We start from the raw sequence: 11,056 nt of genomic DNA, 5'->3' as shown, positions 1-11,056 counted from the left end.
GTTGCCGTGGCCAGACGCGTCGAATTAATAACGAGCGCGAACGAAAAAAAAAACACACACAGAGAGAGAGAGAGGACGAAGGTTCCCGGAGAAATAAAAACGAAACGGCCGATATTCCCGGTGGAGAAAATCGCGGAGAAACGTCGAGGATCGCTTTGAAAACGATCCGATCGCGCGAACCGACGGTGCCGCGTTTTTTCCCCCGTTGAGTGTTACTCGGGCGCGGGCGTCGAGCGGCGGCCAACGAGGCGTCCGACGGCCAGCATTTAACGTAACGTCGTTATTTGTCAGGATCATCGACTGCGTTATTTCGGACGTCGAGCGACCAGCGACGAAATTCCTTGCCAAGCGTCCGCGCACCATCTCCGCGTTCCTACCTTCGCGACTATTCTACTATTTCTGGCGCAGGGTTTCTCGTTTGGCAGAGCCGCGCCCGCGGAAAATTTTCGTCGCACGTACTCCGCGGGCGTACTTCGTTACGGAAATCGTCCCGCGCTCGAGAGGAGAGAGCCGCGAGGACCAACCTCGCGCTACCTGCTCTCTCGATTCGGAACGGTAGCTGGCTCCCCTGCGGGCGTGTTCCAGTCGGTGTCCAGGCGGCACAAAGGAATTTACGACAATTTGTTTTCCACTGCGACGAGATTCCCTCTCCGTTCTCCCGTTGGTACGCGGGGAAAGTTTCGGGACCGAAGCGATAAACAATTTCGAAAACTTCTCACGGATACTCGTTCGATAAGCAACAACTCGGGGAACAACGCGTACGCTTGTTCCATATTATATAAAGATCGCGGTACGACCGTAAAATGCAAACGGGGGACGGAGAGAAGCGCGTTGCGTAACGCGAAACACGCGACAGAGAGCCGCGCGTTCCGAAGCGTCTCGAAAAATATCCTACCGTGACCGATTACGAACGACGAATAATCGAATCGGCGCCCCCTGTAAATTGGGGTCTCGTTGCTCTCGCGGCACGGGAACGCGCGCGAAACTTCTCCGACGCGAAACGTATTCCATCGAGCGACGATCGGAGAGACGATAGGTATACGTAGGTGCACGCTCGGTCTCGCGGCGAGCGTTAATTTACGGTTACGCGTTTGCCGGTTCGTGCGGTCGGTAGAACGCCGAAGAGTCGATAACGAAGCGGTCGAAACGCCCGCGCGGACTCGCTCGCTCGCGAAATACGAAAACTGGACGCGGACCGCGGAGGATCGAAAGTCGGAGTCGTTCCCGGAAAACGGGCAAACCGTACTCACACCGTACGCTGGTTGCTGCGCGGAGCACGCGTGGTGCGTGCGTTCGTTCCGTACGGTTTCCGCGCGGAGGTTCTCGGTCACAGTAAACGCGTACGCAACAGCGGGACTAGCTCGACGCGAAAACTCGGCTTCCACCGTTTCCGCTTCACCGTAGGTGGAAACGGTACACGTATTCTTCGGCGATATCGTTCTCGGGTTGTCGTCGTTGTCGCGGTCGTGGTCGTGGTCGTGGTGGTCGTGGTCGTTCGTCGTCCGTCGTCCGTCGTCCGTCGTCGGCGTCGTCGTCCGTCGGCGGTCTCGTTGGTAGTGGTGTAGCGATGGCGGAGAATCCCGTGGTTCGCGGTCTCGCCGGTCGAGCGCTGCTCTCGTGTCTCGGTGGTGGGGACGTGGGCGGTGCCAGGGGGCGCATTGGCCGCGCTCGGTGGGCGTGACCGCGCGCCTCCCACTCCTTGGCGTAGCGCGGCGCTGATTGACAGTTGGCGAACGACTGCGGACGGCGCAGGATCTAAAACCGCGCTAGGCGCTGCTCTCCACGCTCGCTCGGTCCGCTCTTCTCTTACCCGTGGATATATCCGGTGCTTTTTCGTGGGGGAAGAACTCGAAACACGCATATTCCCGTGGCTGCCTTTGCCCGCCGGCCCGCGCGCAACATATACACCGACCTACCGCCTTCTGTCCGCCGGAGTTACGAGTGGCACACGCAGTAGTAGTTACGGTCAGGGAGGAGGGTCGGCCGCCGTCTCGCGGACAGCTCTCTCGCGCTCGTCTCCTCTTCTCTCTCCTCGAGCGCGACACCCGGTTCGTTCGTTCAGTAATCGCCGCGAGGAGGAACGCGCTTCTTCTCACGCCGCAACGCGAGTCTCCTTTCCGTCGACGTACCGCGTCGTCCCGCCCCGGTTTTTCGCTCGTCGTCGCGCCGAGAGTTATCAGTTACGACGCGTACAACACGGACCGGTGTGCGTCCATCGCGCCACGTAGGAACACGGCAACCGCGGGAAGAGATCTATCCGGCCGATCGTCCACGGAGAGAGATCGATCGATCGTGGCAACGTCGCGGCTGCCCGTCGCTCGGCATTTAACGCTCGCGAGACCGTTTTCTCGTTTCACCGTGGCAGTGCCGCCGATACCGGGACACCCCGGTGACGCTCTCTCGTCCGTCCGACCAGCTCCGTCGTAGACGCGCGCGGTGCAACTCGCCGTCCACGGCTGGTCCCCGTCGCGAGTGGAACGAAACGACTCCGACGGCTCTGACTTGGCGCCAATTACGCGGAGGATCTAAACCGTGCTTCGTCAGTGACCGTACAGCCTGTAATAATCGATCAACGAGTACCGGGGGTGCTACCACGCGTGTCGTTTACTTGTGAAACAGTGGATCGCGTTCTCGTACGACGCGACACCGAGTGGACACAAGAGCAGCCAAGAATTCGTGATTACCGTAGAATCGTGCTCCCGAAGTGATACACGTATACACGTATACAGCGTCGTCGGTTCGTCGTTAACGTTCGAGCAGCGCGATCGCGAGTTGTCCGTCTCGGTGAACGTGGTTAAAGTCTTTCGATTGTTCGCCGCGTGGTCGTACGCTGACGCTTCGGTACGCGTTCACGTCGACCGAGAGAAGTCCAACTCGACATCGAGAACCAGCCCAGCGAGCACAACGAGCGCAACGAGCACAACGAGCACACCGAGCACACCGAGCACACCGAGCACACCGAGCACACCCAGCCCCGTCCGTCGAGGAAGCAGCGTGCGCATGAGAGACCACGTGCTACACTGAAGGAGACGACATCCAGCCAGCGGACGATGTTGTCGACCCACTGACGCCTAACCGGAGCCAAAAGGTCTCACGGGCGTCTGGGTCAGCGGTACTTCCGGCGGTGTGGCCGCGACGATGAGGAAGCACGTGTGTACGGCCGTAGCCGTGGTCCTCCCGCAGCGTTCGAGCACGCGTGCCGAGCTCTGCTGACGCTCGCTTCGACTCATCGCCGTCACAGCGTCTCGTCGCCGCTCGACTCGGATCCGGGGATCCTCGAGGGCCGACGGACCCGCGCAAACCACCGTCCGAGAGGACGTTACAACGAAACTGGACCGCCTTTTACGAGCCGTCGGACCGGACGCGATACTACGCGCCCCCTAGGACTTCCTCCCGACGGCCACCGCCAACAACAACAACAACAACAACAACAACAACAACCGTCACCCTCACCATCGTCGTCGTCGTCGTCCTCGTCGTCGTCGTCGTCGTCCACTCTCCCTCTCTCCCTCTCTTTCTCTCGGTCCTTGGACGAAGAAGCTGATCGCGCGACCGTAACAAGTGCGACGAAAACGATCGCCGCGATTTGGCGAACCGAATAGTGCGGAAAGTGTGTCGTGTGAAGTGGTTACTTGCTTACAACTGTGGGAAAATACAGCCGCTACGGTGGCTCAGCACGCAGAGTTCCCCGGCGCGGCCAGGGCGTTCATGGCGCAGCCAAGGGTACGTCGATGATTTTACCATCGTTAGACTCGTGCGGTCTTTCCCGCGTTCGCGATCACCCTATTTCGAACCCTTTCCGCGCCGTCACCCTTTCTCGCTCTTCGAGGTAATTTCGCTCCATCGACGTGGTGTCTCGATCCAGGTTATTTCGATATCTTCCGAAACGAGAAACGCTACGAGTGATCCTCGACGAAGAGTCTGTGCCTCGTTCCCGCGGGAACAGTGACGAAGAGGTGTGCGCGCTCCTCGAACGAGAAGTGTTTCAACGCGAGTAGGGTAGTCGGTTCAGTGGCCAACGAATTTCCACGCAGAGAAGTCGAAGGACTTTGCTGTTTATACGGAATCCTCGCTGTAATTGAGCAACGTAATTGACCTCGACGTAGTAGAGATCCGCGATCAACACCGTAGACGGTAACGTTCTCCCGTTCGATTCATAAACACGCTCCCTCGTTACGAACCGTAGGGTTTCTCGCGTGGCTGAGAATCGGAGAGAAAATCCGCTTCGTTGCAGCGTTGAAATCCCTTCTCGGTGGGATACTCCGACTCGGAGCAAATCGCTTCTCGGCGAACGTGTAACGTCCGAACGATCCGAAAATTATTCTTTCCATAGTCGCCCTCGGTCCCTTCTTCCAACCCCGGCCCCCGTCGAAACGCACGAGCGGATCGATACCGCGAATCTGTAGCTCGCGAGACGCTCGTGGACCTTTAGAACGAATCCGTTACGATTCTCGAGAGTTTCCTTTCCTGCGAGATTTCTTCGATTTCGATCCCGTGAACTCTTCACGAACGCTTCTTCCGTTCGTTGAAAAGTAGTCGTTCGAGCAACGCGCGATTCGACGGACTCTCCGCTCGGCTGGCCGTCGGACGCGACGCTCCGCGGGGAACGAGGCTCGGTTCCCTTATCTCGAACTTGACCCATCTTTTCGACCGAGATATCGATCGACGTTCCCGATATTCCGCTCGATTCGAATTTTCGACGAAACGTTTCGAAGCAACGACCGATCGTACGTACCACGGTCGAGACTCCGATTCGAATTCACGAACGATCAACCGTCATCGTGTTCCAACCGTCTTGGTTCGCGAATCGCTCCGATTCTTAAAATGAAATTTCTCTCCTCTCCGTCGGAAAATTAGAGTTTACGGCTCTGTTCGATCGATCGATCGTCGTTCGCGTTCTAATATTCGCAAATTACTCCAACGAGGTTAGGTAGAAAAGTACCCTTCGTATCTCCTCGTTGCGCCAATTATACGTCGAACGACGTACCTACGCTGTACCTGTGCTCGCGAGAGAGTTATTCGCTAACGATAACGCGCGAAATAGAATATTTCTTCTCGCGAGTAACGACGTCCCCTCGTTCGCGAATAGAAATTCGCCGATGTTTCCTCGTTGCTCGACTCGTTCGTGGAAAATTACTCCAACGCGCGAATACTTTCGGTCGATATTTTTGCAAGGACGAAATCATTTTCCGGGAGTCGACGGGGAAGGTTCCGGCGCGGTGATTACAGTTTCGTTCGGCGCGGTGTCAACGGAAGTTAATTTTAGGCGCGTTTGGGGTTTTCAGCGTTGTTTTTCCAATTCCACGGCAACGTTTCACGGTTTTATCGGGCCGGAGCCAAGTGAAAAACGGTATCTGCGTCGATAAAGAGCTTTACGAGATCGTCGATAACCCGGCGATCGCTCGCGTGCCCGCCAATTTTCGAGCGACGGAACGCGGCGCGTCCCAGGCGACGAGGCGTCCTCCCGTCGGCTCGATGTACCCCGTCGATCGGGTATCTCGACGAAACCTTTCCCTCGACTTCACCACGGTTACAACCGTTCCGGAATATCCTCGTTATCGTCGCCAATTTCCCTCCTTCGAGCGGCTTTTTCCCCTTTGAAATTCGACCGACTTCTTCTCGACGCCACTCCCGGAAGTTCGCGGTCCGATCGTCTCGTTCGACGCTCGAACACGATCGACCGATAACTTTAAATCGGTCGATATTCCAACCGAGAGTCGGTTCTTTGTTTCGCTCGGTTCGCGTGCCAACGAGAGTACGATGTGCGTTAAAAACGAAAAGTGTTCCGCGAACGTACTTGCTCCAACGTGGAAAGTGTTTCGTGAGTATACTCGTCGCAAGATGGTGTTCCGTGACTAAAAATCTTCGGCTCGTGTTATTACGAGGTTGTTGGCCAGCGTGGAACGATTATCGATCCCGTCCAACGAACGACATCGCCGAGAACAACGCGAGAATTCGGCCGTAGATTTTTCCGAAGGATACCGGCCAACGGTCGCCATTGATGCATTATTCCGCATTATTTCTCTCCTCGTGTCTCGAATATCCTCGAAACGGCGCGGTTTATCGCTGGACGAGTGCGCGTGAAATTTTCCACGAGAGCCGTGCTCCCACTCCGCGGATTAGAAACTTTGGTAAAAATTCTGGAACCGTGGACAACGATGCAAACGTTGATACTTAACATCCGCGTTCGACGTCACTCTTGAACCGTGCATCGAATATTCGTGTCGTTCGTGTCGCAGGTGGTCTGTGCGCAAAGTTTTCGCTGATCCGCGTGAGCAAGCTCATTCGAGTAAAAAAAAATGTGTCGACGTTTAAAAATAATCACAGTTGCCATCCTTCGTTGCCAAAATTCTGTCGTCGTTCCGTCGAACGAGGAGGTTATTTTTTTTCCTTCGAGGCAAACTTTCATCCGGAGAAATTCCAAATGTTCACCGAGCGTGTCGAGTATTCCTCTTCTCGGCAATTAAATCATCGGTCCATGGTTCATTCCAGGTTCTTACGATGGTTTTCGTTCGCGCTCCGTTTCAACGTGCTCGTCCTCCTCTCGTTTCGCGTTCGTTGGTCGAGTTGCGTCGTTCGTTCGCGAAAGGAAAACAAGAAGGTGGGCGCGTTATCGCGAAAAGCGATCGTGCTCGCTTCCGTGGAAGCGTAAACGGCAAGTCGGCCCCGCGTTGGAGCAAGACCCGCGGATTGGCCCGTTGGTCCAAATAACACGGTGCATCGAGGCCGAGTCTCGATCGGCTCGCATGGCGGCGCAACCCGCGCACGTTTTACCGCTCAATTTTCATCCGCTCCGCCGGCTCGGACTCGCGAAATTGCCGAAACGTGAGCGCGCGAATCTCTCTTCCCACGACATCGCGAAGATGCGTTGACCGTCGATGATCCCGTCATCGATCGTACGCGAACGCGCCAGTGACACTCTTTCGCGTCGTTCTGCACCAACGATGCGTTTCTCGGTGCAACGTGCAATATTTTCTTCGCTCGCGGAAATCAGTGTTCTTTGATTTCGGATGGCGGAATTTTCCTCGGAATTCGACGATCGCGCACTGTGGACGATTGTAAACTTTTCCCAATTATTTCACGCGCGAAACGCACCGCGAGAATCGAACACTCGGTTAATTTAATCGCGCGCGTTTCCAACGATTTCCCCGTTTCCTCGGTCCGAAAAAAATTCTCCTTTCTCCGGCGGTGGATAGTCGAGGACATTATTCGCGGTAGTTTTTAAGTTCCTCCAGCTGGTTCTTTTTCGACCGAGAGAACGAAAGTGTACGGCGTCGAGGCCGTTACCGGGATTAAAAATTCCTGGCCCGGTGAATAGCGTCGATTTTTGTCCACCGCTGTACCACGAACGAGCCGTGATTATGTATTTATGGGTATCCATCAATCACTTTCGCTCTCCCGATTGCCGCGGATATCGGCCTTTAGCCCGCCGGATTAAAGTCGTATCGATTTCTCGTCGTTCCATTCGCCGTGCCCGATGAGACGATTTTTTTCGATTTTGCTCGGGGTTTTCGACGTCGGGAGTAGGGATCTTTGGCGGTAACGGTAGGTTAACGAGCCGGGGGAAAACGGAGCGACGCTAGACGTTTCGGATCGAAAGTCGTCGTGGAATTTCTCGTGGCCGGCTTCTCGTCGCTTTCCTGAGCCACGTTTTATTCGAGACCGCGACGAGTATCTCGGACTCTCGGTCTATTTCGGTAGCCGAGCGAAAGAATTATTGCAACGGGTGCGCGTCATTTTCGATACGTTTCCCCCGGAGACGTCGATGGGATTTCTTTTTTTTCCTTTTCTCTTTTTTCTTTTTCTTTTTCCTCCGCGAAATTTATGTCTCGCCGAGGAAGAGTTTCGATCGTGGAAAACCGAGGGACTCGCGTTCGAAAGTTGTACGTAAAACGTATCAGGGTCGCCGGTTATTTTCGAATATATCGAGTTCGGAGAGATCCGATCGATTCTATTAGAAAACCGAGGGAACCGAGCCCCGTGCAACCGCTCTTACCGAATATTCGGCTTCGCACGGAACGACCGGCTTTCGAACCGCTCGGAAGAAATATTCGACGAAATCGATTCGTTTCGAGCAACGCCTTGGATCGCCGAGCGATCGTTCGAGCATCGATTCCGCCTCTGCAATCTACAAATTTCCAAATAATCCGTTCAATTTCTTCCGTACGGTTCCAGCCGGCGTTTATCGTCGAATCGATTTTCTTCCGCGAGGAGTAAACCCATACACCGTGTGTTCGCGTACGCGATTCGATGCTCGAGTATCCCGAAAAACTCGGAGCGGTGATCGAATTATTTTCGACAAACGTTCGTCGCGCTTTGGAACACGAACGATACGCATTCTCCGCGTCGTGTCTTTTGTTAATGAAAAGAACGTCGCGACAACGCAATCGTATATAACCGCGACGCGTGACCGGCGTGCATAAACCCGCGTAACAATGGTCGCGGTGGTTCGATTAATTTTCTCTGGTTTCGAGAAATTGGTGGAAGCGCGATTCTCGTTGTTGGGCGCTCCCGTGTCGAATTGCGCAACGGCGTATAGTTCGGAAAAGTTTATAATTTAATCGTCGGTACCGAAGCTCCGTGCACCGACCTAGACAATTCTCGGAAAAATTCGCGTACTCGATTCCCCGAGCAAGCGCAATTGGCACGCGGTGTACGCGACAAAAGAATTTCCCAGCTACCGTCCATCGAAATCCATTCGATCGCATCGGGTTCGAGCGTGTTCCATCGCGCGCCAAAAGCGTCGAATTCTGGCGCGGACGCAACGCGACTGGTTCTAATTATTTCGAGCTGCGTAAAAGTGGTTCGAAAGACACGGGACACGTCCGGGCGAGAGACTAGGCTTCCTATCGTCGAATCTCGGAGCGATGATCCGAGCCCTAAAATCGACGAGCAGCTCGAAAAAGAGTGGACGATAAAGCGGGGCCGCTGCACGATGCGTCCTCGAGATAGGCGAGGCACATGGCGCTGCCCCGGTGCATGCGTGTACGTCGCAATGTTTTCCAAATGTCGACATCAATCAGAAAGTAACGAACAGTCACCGGGCTCTTTCTCCCTCCCTCTCTCTCTCTCTCTCACTCTCTCTCAGCCAGCCTCTTTCTCCGTCCCCGGAATCCCAGCCATGTTTCTGCGAGCTAGCGGCTCGAGGAGGACGACCTCACGGACGTGGCCAAATTAATGCGATCGCGAAAACTCGCGTTTCTTCGGCCGAAATAGTTCATTGTTTCGTGCAAATATTTCACCCGTCCCCCCCTTAGCCTCGAGAACGCCTCTACACGGCGAGCTATACGTTCTTTGGACCTCGTAGAATTTTTTATACCGTAACTTTCTTCCGTCGCAATTTTTCTTATCTTCGATATTGTTTTCGCGCCGTCACGAGCACCTCTGACGTACAATTTCAGACTCGACTTCTTTCACGTTAGAATGTTTCCTCCCGTCTTCACGGTTTTCATTTTCGCGCCGTATCTCGACGTTCGAAAAAAGTTACAGCCGTGTCTCGCCATCGAGGTAATTTTCGTCGTTCGAGCTCGATCGTCCACAAATTTTCCACGACGTTCGCGTCAGCACCGATTCCGGACCTTGAGGGTATATCCGTACCTTCCCCGTGCACGAGCTTTGTTATTTATTCCTTTTGCTCGTAACCGGATAGCGGATTTTGTACATTTATGGAGCGTAATAATACGCGAAACGGACACCGAACGTACGCGGATAAATATCCCGTAAATTAACGGGGTATTCGATATCGATATTTTATTTCGGCCAAGTGCGTACGTTCGGCGCCAGTATTCGCCAAACTATTGTACGACTTGTTGAAAATTTCGGGAACGGATCGTATTAATTTTGGGCGCGTCCAGTAGGCTCGGTCCACGACTGGTTTTCCCGTATAAATTTCCGTCGGGCGCGCAAACGATTAATAATCAATTACCGTGGTACGCGTTTCGAGTCGATGTTAAGTCGAGCAAATTGGCGACCGTTCGCCAAACGAAATCCACCGGTTTCGCAATAATCGTGGGGGATGCGTTTCGTTCGCCACGCGAAACCTTACATCGATTATCTTACCTCCGTTTGACGTACGATGATTCACGGACTTGTTCGAGCAAGATTGACGTATTCGTCGGGATTGTATAAGCTTTCGAGAATAAATGTGGTGTAAGCTAGAGTATTATTCGGTTACCTTCGTGTTCTCGTTAATCGCGTTGAATGCAGCAATTTCAGCATCGACTTCTCGTCGAAACGAGGCGGAGTCGACGTATCGTATCCCCCCGCAGGAACACCGGTTTTTTCAGGGCTGAAAAACTCTCGACTTCACGAACGGGAGAAGAGAACATTTTCCTCGCCGAGCACCGCTTTCCTTCACCCTGAATCTTTTTCGGTTATTTACTAGACGTTCTTTTCACACGGGAAGAATAAATTGCTCTTCAGCGTTACTCGGTCCTCTTTGGATACGATAGGTTGCTACTCTTTCGTAGATCGCGATGCACAGAGTTCTGCGCGAAGCCTGCCAAAACGAAGCGTTCCGCGGTCCGTTCGCTCGCCGGTCCATGCCGTGGAGTGCACCGATAATCGAAAGAAATTATACTTGCTAATGCGCGAGTGGTAACTCGCTCGGTTCGCGTTATCTTTTTAACGGTTAATTACGATTTTTCGCGGGGAGCGAGCGGTCTCGTCCGTTCTTGCAAATTTTTCGCGTTAGCCAGCTACGTGGCTCCGGTTCGAGGATTAATAGCTGGGTGGAGCGAGTTCGATATTTCTCGGTCCGTGCGATTTTGAAATTGATTTCGACGGCGAAGCCAGCGCGGGAAAGAGACGGCTCGCTCGTCCGGTTATTGGGTGTTTACCTGGTCGTTTCGAAAAATTCGCCGACGGCGACTCGTCGATCACTGGTTAATTTTCTGGGTGCTCGGCCGATGGATCGACGGGACGCGATGGATTTTCGTCGATTTATCCTTCGTTCATGGGCGTGATCGCCGACAGTATCGATCGAGAAAGGAGAGAATACGCGTCTTCCGCCGCCGCGCGGCCGTTCCCCGCCTTTCTTCGTCCAATGATTTATATC

General features: G+C 54.2%; 1 protein-coding gene across 6 annotated transcripts in view; it reads left to right on the top strand.

Moving 5' to 3' along the window:
• The first annotated feature begins 3,563 nt into the window (after positions 1–3,563).
• The window catches only part of Hth (Meis homeobox homothorax), a 440,142-nt gene continuing 432,649 nt past the window's right edge, over positions 3,564–11,056 (top strand). For all 6 annotated transcript variants that reach the window (XM_076310509.1, XM_076310510.1, XM_076310508.1 and 3 more), the window contains exon 1: positions 3,564–3,723. In XM_076310509.1, the coding sequence (XP_076166624.1) occupies positions 3,709–3,723 (15 nt within the window). In that variant the 5' untranslated portion in view covers positions 3,564–3,708. The remainder of the gene's footprint in view (positions 3,724–11,056) is intronic.

Source organism: Ptiloglossa arizonensis, chromosome 4 (assembly GCF_051014685.1).
Source record: "Ptiloglossa arizonensis isolate GNS036 chromosome 4, iyPtiAriz1_principal, whole genome shotgun sequence".
Taxonomy (NCBI): Eukaryota; Metazoa; Arthropoda; class Insecta; order Hymenoptera; family Colletidae; genus Ptiloglossa; species Ptiloglossa arizonensis.
The sequence above is the reverse complement of the archived record's forward strand: the minus strand, read 5'-3'. Positions and strand labels throughout refer to the sequence as shown.